At 50.2% G+C, this 21,309-nt stretch overlaps 7 protein-coding genes across 7 annotated transcripts; 4 read left to right on the top strand and 3 right to left on the bottom strand.

Moving 5' to 3' along the window:
• Positions 1–2,350: 2,350 nt before the first annotated feature.
• BU24DRAFT_486265 (uncharacterized protein) lies at positions 2,351–5,228 on the top strand (the record flags this gene model as incomplete). Its single annotated transcript, XM_033533412.1, has 2 exons — positions 2,351–2,749; positions 3,090–5,228. The coding sequence occupies 2 exons, from the start codon at positions 2,351–2,353 to the stop codon at positions 5,226–5,228; spliced, it is 2,538 nt and encodes an 845-aa protein (XP_033379893.1).
• An 874-nt stretch (positions 5,229–6,102) lies between these two features.
• On the bottom strand, positions 6,103–8,792 carry BU24DRAFT_283650 (uncharacterized protein). Its single transcript, XM_033522752.1, has 3 exons — positions 8,410–8,792; positions 8,210–8,350; positions 6,103–8,161 (listed from the first exon to the last, which is right to left on the bottom strand). Exons 1-3 carry the CDS (start codon positions 8,507–8,509, stop codon positions 6,321–6,323), a joined length of 2,082 nt encoding a protein of 693 aa, XP_033379892.1. The 5' UTR covers positions 8,510–8,792; the 3' UTR covers positions 6,103–6,320.
• A 61-nt stretch (positions 8,793–8,853) lies between these two features.
• Positions 8,854–9,844, top strand: BU24DRAFT_413187 (uncharacterized protein; the record flags this gene model as incomplete). Its single annotated transcript, XM_033526141.1, has 4 exons — positions 8,854–8,899; positions 9,065–9,381; positions 9,411–9,482; positions 9,815–9,844. 4 exons carry the CDS (start codon positions 8,854–8,856, stop codon positions 9,842–9,844), a joined length of 465 nt encoding a protein of 154 aa, XP_033379891.1.
• Positions 9,845–13,063: 3,219 nt separating this feature from the next.
• On the top strand, positions 13,064–13,914 carry BU24DRAFT_283587 (uncharacterized protein). Its single transcript, XM_033522751.1, has one exon. The coding sequence runs from the start codon at positions 13,206–13,208 to the stop codon at positions 13,728–13,730; it is 525 nt and encodes a 174-aa protein (XP_033379890.1). The 5' UTR covers positions 13,064–13,205; the 3' UTR covers positions 13,731–13,914.
• BU24DRAFT_355002 (inositol-3-phosphate synthase) lies at positions 13,866–15,598 on the top strand (the record flags this gene model as incomplete). Its single annotated transcript, XM_033523832.1, has 2 exons — positions 13,866–15,338; positions 15,464–15,598. 2 exons carry the CDS (start codon positions 13,866–13,868, stop codon positions 15,596–15,598), a joined length of 1,608 nt encoding a protein of 535 aa, XP_033379889.1.
• A 414-nt stretch (positions 15,599–16,012) lies between these two features.
• On the bottom strand, positions 16,013–17,281 carry BU24DRAFT_466243 (HET-domain-containing protein; the record flags this gene model as incomplete). Its single annotated transcript, XM_033532348.1, has 1 exon — positions 16,013–17,281. The coding sequence occupies one exon, from the start codon at positions 17,279–17,281 to the stop codon at positions 16,013–16,015; it is 1,269 nt and encodes a 422-aa protein (XP_033379888.1).
• A 1,076-nt stretch (positions 17,282–18,357) lies between these two features.
• Positions 18,358–20,733, bottom strand: BU24DRAFT_376797 (uncharacterized protein; the record flags this gene model as incomplete). Its single annotated transcript, XM_033524627.1, has 6 exons — positions 18,358–19,218; positions 19,269–19,320; positions 19,414–19,488; positions 19,542–19,703; positions 19,767–20,378; positions 20,520–20,733. 6 exons carry the CDS (start codon positions 20,731–20,733, stop codon positions 18,717–18,719), a joined length of 1,617 nt encoding a protein of 538 aa, XP_033379887.1. The 3' UTR covers positions 18,358–18,716.
• Positions 20,734–21,309: the final 576 nt, after the last annotated feature.

The raw sequence follows: 21,309 nt of genomic DNA, 5'->3' as shown, positions 1-21,309 counted from the left end.
GCTACCGGTCGAGTAGAAGACAATCTGGCGTCGGCGCATGTTGAAGAAGAGTATTCGTCTCGCATAGCCACATGTCAAGTTGCCAACATGGGGCAATGCCCCATCAGTTGTGAGTGGCTTCACAGGCATGCTATACCGGCACAGAAACAAAATGGCACAGCTGAGCATCAAGCGCTTTAGCTGCAACTTGCCATCACCATTGCGCTGCAATCGTCCTGCAGGTCTCTTAACAAGAAACTGCACCATTAGAACTGTACTCTTCGGGCGGCGTAGCTCTAATCCACTTCCATGATTAGGGTTGAGTTCTTCTCCTTTACACATAGGCATGTATGTTGAAAACTTCAACAAAACAATTAGACAGCCAGGCAGTAGGGCAAGTTCGGCCGATATCCTTCCCGCCTTCTTGTTCAAGCACTCATTCCATCACTACAACAGACTATAATCACCACAATTCCTACAGCAGTGTCTCGAATCCCCTGCCATGTAATCAAGCACTCCAATCAAAATGAAGCAGCTTATCGAGCGAGCCAAACGTTTGAAAGGTAGGATAAACACTCAGATGCCTAGCCACACAAGCAATGGATGCATCTTACCGCCAAACCCAAGCTCGCCTACCCCAGACCCTGCAACGGCACGGCTCGACGGGCGTGTGAGGCGGTGCACCGGCCCAGCGTCCCAACCACTACTTCTCGACAATGTCATCAACAATCGTGGATCATTGCGACGCACATAAACAACTCAACAAACTCGCAGCCACATACTGACGTTATTCTTTCGGTCCAGACTATACCGTGTCCACCGCATGCATCACTCCATCGGCCCGACTATGAATATTCGCACCCTACATACCCTGAAACACCGTTCACGCATCATACGCCTGTGATGAGGGGTGGGGGACGCATCAGCCTAACAGAAACAGAAACAAAGCAGACTACCTGTTCCAAAACGAGCCAGCAACTTTCTTTCTATTCTTGGATTTACCATATTCGGGAGCAGGAAATGCAATTCACATGTTTCTCCATCGCCACAGACCCGCTTGGTTTCCTGCTGGCAAGTTGTTTGTTGAATTCGGAATCACAACTGTCCGAATGCGGAGAGTTTGTGGCTGGATGTTGTTTAGTGTTTTGAAGATTGTTCGGGTGAATGAGGATCCGGTGAGTGGTAGGCGCATGAGTGGTAGGCACATATGCCTCAGGCTGCAAAGCAGGAAGGAAACGTCAGGTCTGAATGAACTGTGTTTGTGCTGCTGACAACGGACTAATTCGCAAAGTATTCGGGAAAAGGCGAATGCCAATTAGCGAAAATTGCTTCGCGCTCTTCTCACACACTGCAATTGTCTTCCATCTATATCGATTGAGGCAAATCTTAAGGCAGCAAGAATGAGTAGATCTGCGGTTTGATTCACTGTGCAAGAACTACCCGTGGATCAGAACACGTACTGCCGATCGTCACTCTAAACGAGATGTACATTCCATCAAATTTGTGTGACAGTAACAGACTTGATATTGTTGTGCCAATATCTTTCAAACCTCATGCTTCCCATTCCACCACACATCCATTCCACAACCCCAACGACATATATATTCATCTTCACGACAGTCGAAGAAATCTACGTACGACCAAGCAATGCATTTAGATTATGTTCATGATGGGTTTGCCTTCAAAGTCAATGCTCGATTGTTCATACTGGATTAGTTCATGCCATCTTGTTGTGTCTTTTGGTCTTAACATGACGGTCTCGATGGGATCAAAAGATCATGGCAATTTATGGGTTTCCACACAATTGCATCTTGTTTCTTCGTCGCAAATACCTGTACCGTGATTTTTGTTATAAGAAACAATAATGATATACAAGTATGATAGCAGGGTATCATACCTTTTTGGAGTATAGATTCAAAGACCTATACTTCAGCTCAAGAAGATTAAATACACCACACATTATATATACTTTCCCGCATCATTCTCGTCTTTGTCTCCAAATGTGATGAACACGGGAGGGGCCGTGCATCAAGATTTTGATGAGCCAGAAAAGCAGAAGTGTAACCACACATTTGTATATCAATATTGTGCCCTTCTGTTCATTGTGGAGCTGATGATTCACTTCTTCCTCCGCATAGGTGCAAGTCGAATGGTCCAAGTTTGCAGGTGAATCAATTCAGAGGCACGTTCAAGCACTTCTTAAGCACTTTTGAATGGCTTTATAAGCGTGCTCCTTCCTCTCATTACAGCCATCATATCTTGTCACAACCGACGCGAATATATACAACCTTTTGGGTTCCACAAGCCGACATAAATCATTGCGAACATGAATACCCGAGTTGGACACCGATTCCTGCGAGCCTGGCACAACATGCTGGGTATGGAGCGCATCAATTGCCCTCAGTGGCACCGCGACCGTCTCCGAGAAGAACTTGAAGAGGTCCGCACTGCTCCTACGCCAATTTTACGACTCAGCGAAACATCAGATGTTTTCTTCTCAATTAGACGGGCCTGTTACGACGGCCATCCGACTCAGGAGTTACCGCCTTGCTCGAGCTTCACAAACATCGGGGTCTATGCCTACATGATTGGCAAGTTCACGCTGCGATGGGGCTTTTACCGAATGGCATCATGTTTATGCCGTGCTCCGAATTGGCGGTCAGTGGGGGAGGTGGTGAATCCAGGCAAGGATGCGAAGATTAGAGGAGTTGCTGCTCGTCACAATCTCGACCAAGACAAGTTCCTGCGGGTTGCCCGTAGATTGCGGCGGGTATGGCCTCTGCTGCCGTAGGCACGCATGGGCTCTTAGTCACTTCTTTGTCTAGGTGCATGCTCTGGTGAGGGAGAGTTGGTGGGGTTGCATGCATGACAAACAAATTTGGGTTTTAGACAATTGTTTGCGATTTTGGAAGATACCGTCTACCCGAACGTTGTTCCTGAAGACTCTATGTACACAAACCATGACGGGAATTAGATAGATACTAACCAAACTGCGACTTATAACTGAACTCTCTTGCCCTCGCTCTCTTGACATTCACATCATTTTTGATCATTCTTCGGTCATCATCGCTTCTTGAAATAATATTTCTCAAACATTGAATCATTTCAAGATGACCTCTTCCCTTCCAGTTTCCGGTTCGGACCATCCGATCGCCAGCGAAACAGTTGCTCCCAACGCAATGGGCAAAGCAGCGAAAGTCATTGGTACTTATGGAATACCAGGGACCGGCAAGACATTTCTCCTCAATCAGTTGAAAGCTGAACTGAACGGAGAGCACTTTCTCTTCATAGAGGGATCGGAGTTGATCGATTCACTTGTTCCCGGCGGTCTTCAGGGATTCAAGGATTCCGATGGAGATACGAAAACCCACTGGCGACGTCGTGCAACCGAGACGATCAAGCAACGCAGTGTCGACAGCGGGAAAGTCGCCATCGTAACGGGCCATCTGGCATTTTGGACAGAAGATAAAGACGACTACGAGGTGGTTTTCACGGACACGGACGGGTCGACTTACACCCACATCATCTATCTGGACTTCGACCCGGAGCTCATCGAGCATCACCGCACTGGCGATACGACGAGGAACCGGCCAAAGTCGAGCAGTGATCATCTTGCCGAGTGGCAAATCAGAGAGATTTCGGACCTGCAGACCCTCTGCCGCGAACATGGCATTCTCTTCCATTGTCTCGACACCTCGGGCTTGCAAGACTCGCCACACGTTCTTCCGAACGTTTGCAGGTTGGTAGAGGACTTCCGAGTGCATGACGTGCAGCACAACCACAGCAGAGTCCTATCAGTGTTGGATAACATCTTCGTGCCTCAACAGGGTACCCTGAAAACGGTACTAGTCTTCGACGCCGACAAGACTCTGGCTGCAGAGGATACGGGGACCCTGTATTGGGATTCCTTGCAAAACATGCGGAAGTCCCTGAGAGACGAGAGGCGCGTTGGTGGCACATCCACTCTGCCCCTCCTTTTTGGAGGTCCGCTCGGGTATTCGTATGAAGCCTTTCGACAGGCAGTCCTGCTGTACGAGGAATCTGCCGGTGATTCCTCGTTTGAATCGCTTTGTCAACTCCTTGCATCTAACGTGAAGATGCATCCGGAAGTACTCGATATGTTACAGGCAGCAGCCCGTCAGGATCACATTGGTACAGTAGTTGTCAGCTGTGGCATTGGTCGTGTGTGGGAAATCGTGTTGGAAAGGCGAGGCCTAGGTGACAATGTCAAGGTCATTGCTGGTGGTCGGATCGCGGATGGTTATGTGGTGACTCCAGCGAACAAAGCGGCGATTGTTTCCCACTTGAGAAATCACCACCAGCTTTTTGTGTGGGCTTTTGGAGATAGCCCGCTGGATATCGGCATGATGAAGGCAGCTCATCGAGCAGTTGTCGTGGTGGGTGAAAAAGATCTCAGGAGCAAGAGCATGGATATGGTGCTGATGAAAGCCATCGACGAGGAAGGCTTGCAAGCAGTGCAAGTGAGGTTACCCAGAACTGCGCTCCATCGACTGAATACTACCAGGCTTCCGATAGTAACCCTTGATGAGTTAGACTTCAAGGATTCTCATCTTCATCTCCAAAGTCTTCCGGCATCGACACTGCCGATTTGGCTCGCAACCAGCAAGCGCGCAGCCCAATTGCTCGCAACGGCGACACGGGATGCTTCCATCGCAGGACCGGCCCTCAGGCAAGCCCATCAACGCGTCGGTTGGTATCTTGCAACTGAATACATATCCCAAGTGATTGGGCTCAAAGAGTGCGACATCCAGCATGTCCTGGGTAGTGCCAGCAGTGGACATCGACTCCAATACGAGAAGGAAACGACGATCATCGCATTGATGCGAGCCGGAGAGCCAATGGCACTCGGCGTGAGCGAGGCATTTCCCCTTGCCATGTTCGTCCAAGCTGAGTGCCAGGACAACATCAGGCACCACCATCTCGAGAGCCAGAAACAGGTTCTGCTCGTTGACTCAGTTATCAACAGTGGCAAAACGATCGTGGAATTTGTCGAAGCTATCCGGAAGGTCAAGGCAGACATCAAGATCGTTATTGTCTCGGGTGTAGTGCAGGCACAGTGTCTTCAGAGCGATAGTAACTTGTACAAGGCGCTCGTTGGCCACAGAAACATCTCCCTCGTAGCTCTGAGACATTCCGACACCAAGTTCACCGGTAGCGGAGCTACAGACACAGGCAACCGCCTCTTCAATACCACTCATATTCGACGATTGTCCGCATCACTCGTATAGGCGAGTCCTATCAGTCTACTGGGGCAGATGCACTAACTCAAGGTCATGATCTGTTGATGATAATTTGTTGTTTGATGCTCCGTCTCATAGCTAGTTTTCTATCTACTCATACAAAATAGATCTCCTTTCTACCTCCATCTGCTCTTTATTTTTTACATGCCATGCCATATGCGCCTATTGAACATTATGACTACCTCTACCTCCCTATTAAAACCCTTGTCTCGACCCACAACGATCTCAATTCATTCTCCCGCATCAAGAGAAGACAGAAGAAAAGCAGGAAGTACTACTCATAACCACCACCTATCTATTCACAATCTACATTCACTTAATGACCATTAATGGTCCATTTCACGAATACAACCAAAGCTCCTGCGATACATTTGAATCTTTCTTTCTTTGCATATGGTACTATAGACATTAATTAGGTAGTATTAGGGTAGGTAGTTTACAGTATTGGGGTAAAAGTAGTGATTGTTAGAGCGGTGGGGACATTCAAATCGGATACTTCGTGCGATGCGAGCGCTGGAAAAGAGATAAAATATGAATGGGGATTTGATGCTAGGCAATGTGCCGGCACCACCATCAACCCAAAAAGGGTAAGGGCGGAAGGACAAGGGAAAGAATGTATCTGGCGGCCTTGATAATGGAGCCATTTAAGAAGGGAGACAGAAAGAAGGGTTGGGTATAATGTCTCTAGACGAATCCAAAAAAGGGAACACCCTAACAAATGTCGGGACCAACGCGTTCGTTCGGTCCCAGTCTTCGTTATTCGATCCCAAAAAGAAAACGATTTTTAGGGTCTCGTACAACGAGAAGCCAAGAATGAATTTACCTCCTTAAGAGTTGTGGTTTTGACAAAAGCAAACCGGGGTATAATAAGAAAAATTGGGTACAAGGTAATGCACGCCAAAAGTGAAGGTATTGGGGTATAAAACAACCGACAAAAAAGGGTGGCTCTTTGCCACCAACAAGAGGTAACAAGATAACTTAAACAAAACGCTAAACCAATGCAGAAGGAGTGTTAACACGATGGGAGAGAGAAGATGACAGGTAACGTGACAGAAACAAAGACGCGGACGGGCCGTCCTCCTACATCATCATGAGTCTGGTCCGGCGTTTCTGCATGTTTCTGGACGGATTCTCTCCAGGGAAGAGGCCGTGATTGCTCCTTTGAGCGGCGAAAGCATGCCGCTCGCAGTATGCTCTCCCGCCGACTTCGAAGTAGTCGTCGCGGAGAATGACCCGGCATGTTAGACATGTGAAGCATCGAGGGTGAAACTTCAGGCGCGCATCCGTCTCCAAGTACTGGCCTTCAATACCTCGGTTGCAGGTCTTGCAGAGCGAGCCGTTTAGCTGGTGATAGTGATGTTCGCAGTATGGAAAGTTATTGAAAACGTAGAAGTCCGCGGTTGGAAATGGGCTTCTGCAGGTCCTGCAAGAAAAGCACTCCTTATGATACCGGCCTGTCAGACGGCCGGATGAGTCCTTGATCGATTTGCCGATGATGGGATTGGAGCATCCGCGGCAGTTGCCCTTGCTCGCTGCTGTTGGGCGCCGTGTGGGAGGGGCTCTCGACTCGGGCTGAGGGACGGGTGGTGGGGGAGGGAGCATCAGTTCATCGTCACCTCTGCTCATCATTCGTGTTGGCGATGGCCGGCGACTGTAGTCCAATCCTCGCTGAATAGCTGGGTCCATGGGGGACTCAGGGGGGTTGAAGAAAGATGGTTGGGGTGGTAATAGGGACTCTGATATTCCTGGTCGATCGAAACCTGCGGGTTCGTTACGCCTAAGTGGTTTGGGAGGAGTGCGAGGATCGAGAAAGGATTCCGGACTGTCTGCTCTAGGAATATCCTCTTGCTCCCTTCCGTAATCAACTCGAGCAACCTTGGAAGTGTTCCGGGAATGTGAAGGTTCAGAAGTCGGAGGGCTTGATCGTGAACTTGCGACACTGGCAAAGCCTGCGCTAGAATAAGAATCATCTGACTGGCCTGAGTCAGACGGCGTATGAAGGGGATTTGTTGGTAATGGAGGAAGCAAAGGCTGCTGTGTATCTAGGCGTGCGGGTAATTTTGAGCCTCCGCGACTAGTGCTTCGGACAGGAAATTCGTTGTTAGGCCGTGGAGCTGATGTATCGAATACTGGAAGACGTGGCAATGCCCTGTCGATGTCTTCGGGCCGTATTGGGCGGGGAGGTGACCCATTGGTGTTTCTACTTGCGTTCCGGGAATGCGATGTCCTTGGTCGGTCGCCGGCCCCCATGGTCTCCTTCTGAAGCCTGTCAAGGAAGGCATCAATGCCTTCCGTCTTTTCAACTACAGGTGGCGGTGGTGGAGGAGGAAGTTCCGGGACTCCATCCCTCCCTGGCCTGGGCCGAGATGGTAATCCGTTAGTGGTCGAAGAGTATGCTGAAGTTCGTGATGCAGTAGAGGCCAGCGACGTTCGTGTGTTAGCGCTCCTCCCGATGCTCTTCACACTACCTTGCGTAGCGGTACGTCTGTGACCGAATTCCATGTTTTGCGGAGCTCCCCTCTCGTCAGCCGTGCTGGGTCTGCGATCGCTTCCGTCAAAGGGACCAGGCGCAATGCTGTCCATTCGTTTCGCAATAGCGGCACCCCCATTGAAGCGAGGACTCAGTGGCGCATACTGTGGGCTTGCTTCTGCATATTGATGTCTATACGATGGCTTCGATCTTTCGCTATATTGAGTTCTGCTGCTCATGGGCGTGCCTGTTCGAGCGCTTGGGAAGGGAGGAAAGGCGGAGTCCATGTTTGAAGACATGTTGGGAGGAGGAGGTCCTCTCTGTTGTGGCACAGGGCTAGTCGCACTTCTGTTCATACTAGGTCGTGATCCTGGAGAAACTGGAGACAAGGAGCGAGGGTCGTTGTAAGGGTTGTTTGGAGAAAGTTGCTTCTGGGGGTAGAAAGGTTTGTCTATTGATGTTAGGAGCGGCGAATTGAAGTCCACAGATGAATACTCACTGGCAGCAGCAGAGTCAATCATAGGAGGAGGTTTCGTTCGTCCACCACGTGGTTGGTCTTGTGTGCTATTGAACGACATCGTAGGCGAACCGAAGGTCGCCGCGCGATTAAGTGCAGGCGAAGCAAGGGAATCATCTTGTCCTGTAGAAGATCAGACGATACTCGAGTCTGGAGGCTTTATTCTTGTGAGGAATACATACGTGTGGAGGCCGAAGCTGGAGCACAAATATGATCTGCCAGTTGCGCAATGTCGATGTCCACCCCACAGGTGGAACACTTTATCTTCAAGCCGTCGGCCATGGTTGTATATTAGAATCAGAGGTCGTGACCATCAATGGTATTGTAGTAGATGGTCAATTATCGGAGGAAAACGTAGGCGTGGTTTTCATATCCAGCGATAAAAGGTATAGGTGTGTTTCGACGTGTGTGACATGGAAGACGGATGGATTCGTGGAGGACGGATGGATGTGAGGATGTTAGGATGTGTGGATTGGAGGAGACAGGAAGAGAGAGTGTGTGTGTAACTAGTCCGGAGGAACGCACGGGTGAATGCGTCTGGCGAAAGAATCCCTGATGTTCCAAGAGAAGCGATGGAGCAGCGTGGACGGTGCAACCTGCTGTTCCTGGAGGAGTAGGCGGGAGATATGCTGAAATGGGAGAGAGATCTGAGGGCTGGCGGGCAGGATAAAGGTAAGTAGCGTAGGGACCTGTTACAACAGAAGATCAAAGTCCGCGAGTACGGACCGGTTTTGGGTGGATATTAGCCCCACAGGCGCGACTGGTAATGTTGGATATTCTGCGAATAGAGTGATGGAATACATGTATATGAAAAGCAGATTGAAGAATTGAGGACAGCCATACAGAGGATGAATGTACAGCGTGGAAGACACGAGGCGATCATAAACGATCAGAGACGATCAGGGCAATCAAAGAGGCAGAGCAAAGATGACCAAAGAGATGCAATAGAGGAGCAAGAGGCAGATATCGACCCTGCACGTAACCCGCACTTGTCCCTGAATGTGGCGTCCCCTGGCGTCGTATGGTGGTCGTTTGGCGGACAGGTGGACTGGGCGACACTGGGCGGGCGGCTCTTGATTCGACTGATACAACTGCACTCGTACTGGGTGTGTAGGAGACACAGAAAGACGAGAGGGAGGAGGCATGGATCATGGGTATGTATGCACATACACAGTACGCACAGGGCGAGGGCTCGCTGGGACGTGCCATCCATGTTCCAATGACCAAGTCCATATCTGCACAGCAGACTATCCATGTAGGTACTTGTTGTAGATACTGTGCAGTGTACCATGTATGGATGGATGGAGTCGGTTCACTCTCCGTCAGTCAATCAACCGCCCATTATCTTGTTTTAGTGTGTTTGTCTGTGCTAGTCACCGCCGGATGGAGAGTAGAGACATGATGGAAGACATGATGAAACACGACTGATTCCGCCGGATTGTCTCGTGTAGGCGTCACGGTCGCAGTCGCAAGGCTATATGCCATGATGACGCCAGTGAACGCATCGTATAACGTATGGAGCAGGATCGCATTTTCCAGTTCGAGGCAGAATGAATGGCATTGTTGCTGTTTACCTGAGGTACATAGATGTTGAGGGATAATTTGATAGAATCTTGATTGATTGATTGATTGATTGATTGATATTGATTGAAAGATGATGATGATGATGATGATGGAGAAAGACCCGCCAGGGGGAAAGGAAAGGTGGCCCACCCACACTCCACCTACGTACCTGCCCACGACGATGCGCCATTGGTCCATCTCAACGTCCCCCATCGAAATAGCTAATAAAATAACCAACGTACGAGCTCTCAGAACAGCGCGTTTACCGTAGCGACTAGTACTCGTACTGTGTAGTTGCAAACAAATAGATCAATGGGCAAGCGATACTACCTCGTACGTTCCGAACAGAGTGCTAAGCATCTACACCGTTTACGTCGGCGAGGATCACATCAAGAGCCCTGCCGTGCCTTTCTATCCCACGCTCTGCCATGAACAGCTAGGCGACGGCCAGGAACGGTAACAGACAGAGCAACCAGGCCTCCGCCATGGTCTACTTTCGATGCTCAGGAGAATTGGATGTTATCGAAAGAGGTTAATAGCCTCGAGATATTGAGGCTGTTGTCAGGGTTTCCTACTGGCTCGTGCGCTCGATAACACGGCACATGAACGAACCCCTGAGACGAACATGTCGCACTACCTGATCAACTCCCAAAACAGAAAATCGACTGCCTATCTCTCTTGACTTTATTGCGCGAGCAATCGACAATGGATTGCGATGTGCGAACGATGAACCCGTCTGTTCGCTGTGGGTGTGGAGCAACGGGCTGGGGGAAGGGAGGGGGACTTGCGATGTAGGATGTTGCACCTCGAAAGGTCTCGAAAGGTCTCGGATGGCGCCACAGGGCATGGCGGTCAACGTTTCGGAGGAGGATCACTTGCTAGTAAGAGGACAGGTTTGTCGTGCAAAACCACCACCTCATACAGTATGCTACTTACTCATGGACCTTGGCGACTGCTAACAGAAACATGTCCACGGCTGACGTCCGGCCATCTGTAACTCTAGTGCGTGATTTGTATCGGGGACTACCTAAGTGCTCTGCGGGTCGGAGATATTCTAATTTCTAGGGAGAGTCGCAGGTGTCACACACAACATTAGTACTGAGAGACTTTAGTATGGCAGACAACGCTACTTGTAGACGCTACAATGTAAATGAGCCGTCTTGTTGGCATTCTCCCTCAGCGGAATGATATGCATCCAGTAGCGTTCCGAATCTGGTTCAACCCCCAAGTTACGGTGTAGGATAACTACGGTAGCCTACGATGACCCTATCAGGATGCAAGAGGATTAAGGAGGAGCCCAGGGGAATAGTCGAAAGGATGAGGCTAGTGTCTAATTTCACAATAACGTATCCAGATTCCAGACATGACCGGCCTTCCCTTATGCTGTTCTTCCTCCTTCCTGATGCCTGCTACGTAAGTAAGAACTGCGAATAGTTAAAGGAATCAAGATACACATTCCTCTTCCATTGTTGCTAGGGCTTAGCACGTGCCGCGTTAGCCATGGACCCTGCGTGGGATTTTGTTTGTGCCGTCTGATAGTTCCCTCGTGTTCCTTACGGCTGTTCCTTGTGCTAGAAAACCGATAGTTGCGGACTAATTATAATTATAATTATTTATTCCCATCCGATCCATCCATCCATGCATTCATCCTTACTTACGAGTTACAGGATCATCATTACCATCATCATCATCCCTCTTTGGTACCTCGTGAGCTACTCGATTCATATGCGATAAATGCAAGTACACTGTTATAGGCCACCCTCGCCGGTGATTGAATACTCTCATAATTGATTAGAGATATAAAAGGGTTTGAGCAAGCCCAGCCACGTTGCCTACGCCAGAGATCTCTAGCCCAGCAACCACCAGTGCCTCGGCGATGTTGTAAGACACCAAGCAGGCCAGTCTAAAACTAATCGTGTAGCCAACCCTTCGTGTCATCGAAACCAAACAGGACACCTGCGATGAATGAGTGAATGGCGCGCGCCAGATCATGATGGCGACGACGCGCCACTGCGATTCATGTGTGTCGATCTCTTGATCGCACTATAACAATCTACGAACGCCATCTCATCTCTTCTTGTGGCGGTCGCAATGGTCGCAGAGCGCAAACGTGTCTGAAGCTGGGAAGGTCTCACGATTCACGAAGTTTCTAGTGTCGCGTGACGGCATTGTCGAAATTCGAAACACCCTCGTTTCTGAATCAAAGCTTCAGGAAGCGCCGGGGCACAACACACTGGAGCGTCACGCCCTGGGGACTCGACATGTTTCGGCCAAACAGTAAGTATTGGCTTACAAGTCAAGCATTCGCGCGCATGCTGTCATGCCTGAATAGGAAGCAGTGTTATTATGTCTTCTAAGGTGGGAAAATGAATTTCGCCATTGTTCGCATATGACCAAGTCGATCTGTATATGCATTATGAGTATCCACAGTTATGAGTTGTACCATATGGGAGAAACCCTGAATATACATGTGTATGTATAATGCAATGTACAGTACATGTGTGATTGCTGCAACAGGTTGCACTTGATGTCTATTCTATCAACGTTGGTGATGGACAAATCGCGGGGCAGAACGACTTCGGCGTGTCCTGCATCTTCTCCCTTTATCCCTCCATCTAGGTATGTGATCATCATTGATTCAACGCAATGAAAGAAGGGATGCACTAACAGTCCACCGTATGCAGTACATTGACATACGGTATACGACCTCAAATCAGTCCATCAACTGCTATCTGATGCTGTATCTGTATATGTAGAGACAACTCAACTCCTTTGCCCCACCATCGTGCATCTCCCGCGTCAACTTGTGCTTTTACGTTATCGGCTTGTCCGCTCCGTCATTCCCCTCGTTGAGTGATTGAGTGACTTAGTTGCATTTGGAGACCCCGTGGGACTTGTTGTAACTTGCTCGCTTCGACTCCCAAGAGGGTCCATTGCTGCAGTCTTTCATATGCATTTCTGTTACTTGTATGTACTTGTACTAGAATGTAGGAAATTGCGAGCTGTTAGCGATCGCGCCCTTTTTTCTCCTTTTCTCTCTCTCTCTCCCTTCTTTCTCGCCCGCCGGCGCTGCGCTAAATCCCCAAGCCTCCCCGCGATAGACATCAGCCCGCCTGTATAGGCAGACTTCATTGGTTTGGCCTCGGCTCCGGCGGATTCTCGCAGACTTTGTTCTGCATGTCCACGGCTCTAAAAAGTGGATGCTCCAATATCGGTTTGCAAGTTGCAGAGGAGCGGTGGGCAGAATGAACAACGCTTGCAGTAGGTGATGAACTGTAGTTGGCTATTCGTTTGCTTGTCGTTCGCTGTCGTCCATTGTCCTCCACTTATCGTCCGCCGCGAGCTGTAATTGTGTTGCCTGGCCGGCTGGTACCGGGTACGTAATACTGGGCCGGCTTGTGAGTGATATTGCTCAATGTCATCTGGTCTGGCCTTGCCTTGCCTTGCCTATGCCGTGCTTGTCCATATTCACTCTCATAATCTTTCTTTACACTGCAGTGCAGACAGTCTATCTCCTCTCGTTGGCCAATCAATAAGCGAGAAGGAAGACGGAATACGATCCACGCCATATTCTTCCAAGCGCGATAGAAAGCGACGACCTCAACCTCATATAAATATTACACTCTCCCCTCAACAACAATCTCTTCTCTTCTTTCTTCTGTCCCGTACCACAATACACTCTGATCGTGCACAACTACATTCAAAGCCCACAGCAAACAATTTCCTCTCAAACAACCACATCCAAAACATTCCTAGGGCCATTGCCCAGATAGTCAAGACGTTTTCCAATCTTCTCAACTCGTACGTACCCCACCATACCCCATACCGTGATAACCCACAGTACACCACCAACCTACTCCCGACCTCGAACCACTCTACACTCAGCATACATTCATGGCCATCTACGGCAACAATAGAAAGAAAATTAGCAGTACACTAACATGTATCTACAGCGTCCACCACCCATTCGCAGGCCGACGCACCGCACCTTCGGGAGCAGCATCGGACTTAGACTACCGCAGATAAATTCAATTCTGCGGTCCAGCCAATCAAAGCTTCGTATCAATCAATCAACATGGCTCCTCACGCAGATGAAAGCAACGGCACTGTGAATGGGGGTGTAGAGACGGTCAATCCCACCCAACCCCAGGAACTCTTCACTGTCAACTCCCCCAATGTCAAGTATTCCGACTCCACTATCGAAACCAAGTACACCTACCGCACGACCGAGGTGACCAAGAACGCCAACGGCAAGTATGTGGCAGCCCCCAAGGAAACCCTCTATGACTTCAAGCTCGAACGCAAGGTCCCCAAGACCGGCGTCATGCTCGTAGGCTGGGGAGGTAATAACGGCACCACTGTCACCGCCGGTATCCTCGCCAACCGCCGCAATCTCGTCTGGGAGACCAAGACGGGCAAACGCGAGGCAAACTACTATGGCTCCGTAATCATGGGCTCGACCACCAAGCTCGGCGTCGACAACACTGGCAAGGAGATCAACATCCCCTTCCACGACCTCCTCCCCATGGTCCACCCCAATGACCTCGTCATTGGTGGTTGGGACATCAGCGGCATGAACCTCGCCGACGCCATGGACCGGGCCAAGGTCCTCGAGCCCTCCCTCAAGTCCCTCGTCCGCAAGGAGCTCGCCACGATGGTTCCTCTCCCCAGTATCTACTACCCTGACTTCATCGCCGCCAACCAGGAGGAGCGCGCCGACAACGTGATCCCTGGTACCAAGGCATCCTGGGACCACGTTGAGCGCATCCGCAAGGACATCCAGGACTTCAAGGCTGCCAACAACCTCGACAAGGTGATCGTGCAATGGACCGCCAACACGGAACGTTACGCCGACATCATCGAGGGCGTCAACGACACGGCCGACAACCTCCTCGCATCCATTCAGTCTGGACACGAGGAGGTCTCCCCCTCGACCGTCTTCGCCGTAGCCTGCATCCTCGATAGCGTTCCCTTCATCAACGGCTCGCCCCAAAACACCTTCGTCCCTGGTGCCATCCAGCTCGCTGAGAAGCACAACGCCTTCATCGGCGGCGACGACTTCAAGTCCGGGCAGACTAAGATGAAGTCTGCGCTTGTTGACTTCCTCATCAGCGCGGGTATCAAGCTCACTTCCATCGCCAGCTACAACCACCTCGGCAACAACGACGGCATGAACTTGTCCTCGCAGAAGCAGTTCCGGTCTAAGGAGATCTCCAAGTCCAACGTCGTGGACGACATGGTCGCCGCCAACACCGTCCTATACAAGGAGGGCGAGCACCCGGACCACACCGTCGTCATCAAGTACATGCCCGCCGTCGGCGACGACAAGCGCGCCCTCGACGAGTACTACGCAGAGATCTTCCTCGGCGGCCACCAGACCATCAGCATCTTCAACGTCTGCGAGGACTCCCTTTTGGCCTCCCCGCTCATCATCGATCTCGTCCTCGTCGCCGAGATCATGACCCGCATCCAGTGGAAGGCTAGCTCCGCCGACGCAAACTACGCTGGCTTCCACAGCGTGCTTAGCATCCTCAGCTACATGCTCAAGGTACGTCACTTACTCGTCTTTTATGTTATCCTTGCTCTTTCCCTTCCCCCTTACCCCGCTTTCTTCTTTCCATCCAAATAAGCGAGACACATAAGGAACTAGAAGTACTGACTGTATCCCTCTAGGCACCCCTCACTCCCCCAGGAACGCCCGTCATCAACGCCCTCGCCAAGCAGCGCGCCGCCCTGACAAACATCTTCCGCGCCTGCGTCGGTCTCGAGCCCGAGAACGACATGACGCTCGAGCACAAGCTCTTCTAAGAAGGAAAGAGACAATCGCCCTTCCCCTGAAATCTCATCGCCATCGTTCCCTTTCTGTCTTTCTACAATGACGCTTCGTCGTACTGACCAGGTTCTTTGGGAGCGGAAGGTCCATTGGTGGATGAATGGATAGGAAGATAGGGGAGAGAGTTCATTTCAACTAAATTGGATATGATCATTTTTCTTTCGTTTTGGATTTATGGCAGACCAACTCTACACTATCATTAAAGTAAATCAACGTACAATGAATGAAGAAAACCTTGGAACGAAATTTCCAATGAAGTTTCCAGATAAGAATCAACAATGATATGGCCCAAGTCTATACAATTGTAAAATTCTTGTCCTGAGAAGAAAAGTGCTGATGATATGCGTTGACATCAAGTGAGCTAAAGTAAGATCTCCGTAACAAATTATTTATCCAACACGTAGCCGCCGATTTTCCCACTGAATCTTTGCCATGACATCGAATCTATGAATTTTTATGTATCCAATCCTCTCACATCCGATTCGCTTTTCATTGTCAAGTGTCCGATTTCGTTCCAGAACTAGTAAGTAAATGAGTCCGGAATCAGTTCCAAGTAGAACAGCCGTCAGAGAATCATGATGCCCTTTTTCTCCATCGGAAATTTCTCCTTCGAGCACGCAGTGTGGAGACATCGGGTTACCGCCTGCATAGAAGCCGATTTCATCGGACAGGACCAGCCATTCGCCACCATCTACCGCCCTTAGATACCAGAGCCGGTGCTCGTCCTGCCGTGAACACTTCAGCTGGGAAGTTTTACCCTCAAGAAGAAGGTACGGCGCGAGTCGGTTTTTAGTGCACAACTCCGGCGGCCATCCTTGAACCTCATTGCCGTCTCTTGTCTCTGCGCCGATCCTCAGATCATGATCTGTTTCTGTATCCTGCTTGTCGTGAAATTCTGAAAGCACACTCCCAGACCACCCTAACCACGACCAGCTAGGGAACGTCCGCCTCCTCTTCCAAGATCCTAGGATATACCAACACAATGATGAAATTGGGTTCTCGATCAAGTCAGAGCGGTTCGCCCATGGCCGATATGGCACTCCCCAGAAATGATAAATCGGCACTGGCGATGATTGAAACACCTTGAATAGACCGAGCATCGCGTTTAACGCATCAGATTCATACGACATAGCCCGGCCGGTATAGTTGTAGATTGAATCCCATACGTGCCGGGTTGACGCGCTATGTTCTGTTGCAAAGTAGCAAGCAGGGAAAAAGGATTTCCATGGCCGAGCCTCTTCTGCGAGAAAATAGGCCTGCGATGTAGACATGGTCTCATGTGCTTGCGTTTTAGCACATTCGAAAATCACTTGGGATTGAGTGAAGAATAGCCTTCGTCGAGAAAGACAGTACTCTTGATAACACCACGCCCTGCTTGCCCATTTGGAGTTTCCGATGACAGCACCCCCGTGCGGTAGCGTATGTCTAAGTACGCCTTTGTCCAAGGTTATCTGTGGTTGCCGTTGCCTGCAACGTGTTGATACACCAGGTAGTCCATCAGAAGGGATTTGTGCTGATTCGGCAATGATGGTAGCATGTGCGGAGCAATAGACTAAGTCCATCTCCGATATCTGCTGGTGCTTTTGAGCAGAATCTGTGGAAATGCAATATCGATCTACCCAAAGATACTGATATCCCAGAGCAATGGTTACAGCCATGGCATCTTTGATTACCAAGGGTATATTACGTGGCAGAACATTCCAAGCCTTATCCTCCTCACTCTCTGTCGCCTCTTCTGGGGGTGAGGGTCCCCAGACATAAGACAAAGCAATAAACTTTTCGCCAGAAGGTAATTGGGAAAGCTGTTCCCTTTTGCAGTCAATCACGGAGAAAAGATGCGGCAGACTGGTTGTCCCAGCATTACAGGGTCCTGTGTGGTGATGATCACATGTATCCAGCCATTCCTTCAGAATCCCAAAATCAATGGACTCTGGATCTAGCGATCGGGCCCGACACTGACCTTCGTTCTCAGGTCCCGTCGACTCGTCGTCTAGCACGAGGCATCCATACTCCAATGCTTCACAACATTGCGATAAAACCCACCATCTCTCGTCTAGAAAGCAATGTTGTATTTTGTCTGGCCACATGTTGTAGCAGTATACCTCGTCATAGTAATTATGTAAGGCAGACACAGCCCATAATACCAACGGTTTTGCCTGGTCTTTGGAAGTACAGCAGGAAGACAAGAACCTGCACATCTCGCATGTGTTTTCGAAAGAATCGGTAGTTATCCTAAGAAGGTATTCATAATCCTCGGGAGGTGGTGCGCGAGATTCAAACAGCGGAACAACGTGTTCCATACATCGACTGCAAAAGCGCTCGCTACCGTAGATCGTAGTTGAAACTGATGGGCTAGCTTCTTGGTCGTGTGCGGTCCCTCTCAGAGGCTTCGATATCTCCATTGCGGTGTGGCCCGGTGCCGTTTTCGTCTTCCTTGTAATATTGACAATAGTGTATTATGAAGACCTCCAGCTCATCAGGCTGCGAAGCGGGGATTTTTATCCTCCACATACCCAGGTCGTCTAGACGGAAACACAGCCGAACGTGGCGCAGTGACATGGGTGAAGCATTGCAGCAAACATCCAGGTTCGACATCCCGGATTGGTGAGCGGTGCAGACGAAGAATATTTGGAGAAGAGAACATGAGTGAGGCTTTCTCTTGCTTGGATGAACGATTTGCGTATTTATTGCCACCTAATCCAAGTTCCTGATGGGGAAGTTGGCAATCTGGCAGTTCAACCAAAAAAACAAGAAGTCGCACACGCGGATGCGCCTTTCCACCAAGCAACACGGGACTCTAGGTAGGTAGTTACACATCACCACACCGCACCGCACCACTCAAACCATGCTTACAAGGCGCATGAGACCCCAAACAAGCCTCAGTGTGACTTTTGGAAAGAAGAACCCAGAATGGGGGAAAAATGAATTTGTTCAAGAGAGAGAAAGGGGGATATAAAACTCCGCATATATAACATTCTTCCCAGTTGCATCGTTAGAACGGGGTCCTGATCGAATCACTTGTTGTCTTTCTGAAGCACTGTGATTTCGACATGTAATAAGAAACAAGAAGAAGAAACGCTACTTCTTCAATTATCATTCATTAAGTACGCCAGACAGACTTCGCAGGACGTCGCCCACGCCAATTCCCTCGCTGCCAACCTTCTCTTTCACAGCCTTGTCCCGCTCTTCAAGACGTGTGGCTGCGGTTCCGAGTACTCGGTCAGCTACTCGCTCGGCGGTGTTGCGGTACTGTTCGATTTTGTGGACGCCGTCTGCGAAGATGTCGATGTTGGGCTCGAGGGAAATAGCGAGGGCGGAAAGATGTGATTGTAGGGCAGTAGGGGTGGTGAATTTGAATGCTGTCGATCCTGATGTTGATGCTGAGGGTCTCTGTTCATCGGTGTCGTCGGTGGTAGATGAGGGTGGATTCATGGATGATTGGAGTGTGGCGAGTATGGAGGCTTGTGATGGGTCGAGTAATGAGGTGTCTATGTCGGCGAGTGATGGTACAGGTTGGTCTGTTGTTACAGGTGTCGGTTGTATTGATTTGGAAGCGGCAGATATGGCGTCCCAGGCGGCTTTTTCTTCCTCTAGACTGATGGTCTATTAGCAAGGCATTACGGACATCTACGACGCAATACATACCGCTTAACTTCTTCTTCCATCTCTTTTAGTAATGTCTGGTTCCTTTCGTTCACTGGGTTCGGTTTCAAGATTACCGTTTTTGGAGGCGTAGTATCTTCCTGTTGATCCCATTAGTGCGGTCTACAAGCAAGCCATCATTCCCAACATACTCTGCTGAACCAGTCTGATAATTCTGGCTTACTGGCGAAATCGTCAATGAGCTCTTGCTGTATAGCACGTGCTACATCCAGTCAGTTCCACATTCATGAATCCAGAGTTTCGGATCATCCATACCTGCCATAATCGCATTTGCATCCTTGACGCTTCCTGACGGCTTCGCTGGCAGCGCTCTTGAACCACACCAGGTCAGAAGCTGCTTCATCCGCCTGGGCTCCGGTAAACTCTGCTCAATGTACTTGTAGAATTCGCGGACTTCCACCTCGGAATGCGGTAAAGCTGTATGCACCGTCAGATTCCAAGCCACGTCAACATGGAGTCCTGGGGGCAATTCCAACTGACCATTTGACAATCCGCTGTCTATCAACGAGCTCGCCCTCCTCCCTCTCAGCCCCGAGCTACTCCTTCTGTGCCCATCTTTGCTCGCCTTCCGCATTTCTTTATTCCTCGTAATCACAGGCGTATCCGCAAATGGAAGCATGATCTTTGTAGCAGCACCGTCGCGTTTCTTAGCCACATGGAGCTCGTTCTGGTTCGGGGTCTTCACAATCGGTTGCGCTCTTGCACTTCTGTCTTCCACAGCTGTCTCCGGCGCCGGGGTAGTCTGTTTCTTGCTCTTCGCCTTCTCCCTCTCCCTCTCTTTCTCCACGGGGGGCGCGACTGACTTCCTCACACGCTTCGGTGCCGGTTTCTGTGCGCCCTGCTGGATTTCAATCTGCTCCTGATCCGCCGACAAGCGCGTCGACCGCCGTCGCTTCGGTGCAACGTCGTTCTGCTCGGGAATTGGCGCACTCGGGGCAGCAGCCGGAGTCTTCTTCCGGCGCGCGGGCGCGGGTGCAGGTTTCGCGGGTTCTTCGGGAATTGTCTCGGTCGCGGGTTGTTGCTGGGCCTTCGCGGCGCTCTTCCTCGTCGTCCGGCGCGTGAATTGAAAGCCATCGTCGTCCTCGTCGTATGCTATTAACTCAATTAGCCTTCCTATTCTTTCCCGCAAAGTTGTCGCTCAATTTGCGACCCTCATTCCACCGCAAATCGACGCGCACAATGCGCCAAATCCTCATTGTACGGCAAAAGACTCACCGGTAGTACTCCTTGAACTCTTCTTCGCTGCGCCCTTCCTCCCTGTTCCAGAACCATTCGATCCGCCGCCGACAGCGCCGCCATTCGTCGCCACAGCTGTCGTCTTTGCCCTTTTCGCGACCGGTGCTCCCCCGTCATCCTCCTCATGCCTCGCGCTCTTCCGTCGCGTTGTAGGGCGATTCATTGCCGTAGGTAGCGATTGTAGAGGTGATCTCGCGAGTATGGCTGTCATCAGTCCGGCTTAGGTAACTCGATTTCGTGCGCGCGCGAGAGTCCTTTTCCGGAACCGTGGCGGCTCTCGACGTGTGTCGGTCGCCTTCGTCGTTTGGTTGTGTTTGTTGGTAGTTGCTACGGAGGGTTTGGCGCGTGCTGCATTGAGAGAATCCTTGGCGTTACTGGTAACTCACGCGAATTGGAAATCCGGGCGGGAAGGGGGATAATTATATTTGTTTGGCTATTTTGAAAGGTTCGTGAAGTCTCGTGAATGGGCGAGACGGTCTCTCTAACGCGAATATGTCGTGGGTTCCTGAGGGTCGTGAATGTTTGGTCCGCGGTGGGGGCGCAGAGAGGTGAACGGATGCCCGTGCTAGGATCCGGAGAGAAATCAAAACAAATGACTAAGCGGCTGCACATGACCTCACCACCAATGAACATGGAATAAATTCCCAAGCAATGGTAGAGCATCATATTCGGCTACACCCTTCAAAATACTGTATGACATTCTTAACAACCTATCATTATGTGTAATTTGAATGGCTGTGGTCTTCGATGTCAACATCACTCACACATACTAAATTACATCTTATGA

The sequence above is a fragment of the Aaosphaeria arxii genome, assembly GCF_010015735.1.
Source record: "Aaosphaeria arxii CBS 175.79 unplaced genomic scaffold BU24scaffold_9, whole genome shotgun sequence".
In the NCBI taxonomy this organism is placed as follows: Eukaryota; Fungi; Ascomycota; class Dothideomycetes; order Pleosporales; genus Aaosphaeria; species Aaosphaeria arxii.
Note: the sequence above shows the minus strand (reverse complement) of the source record. Positions and strands in the feature narration are given on the sequence as shown.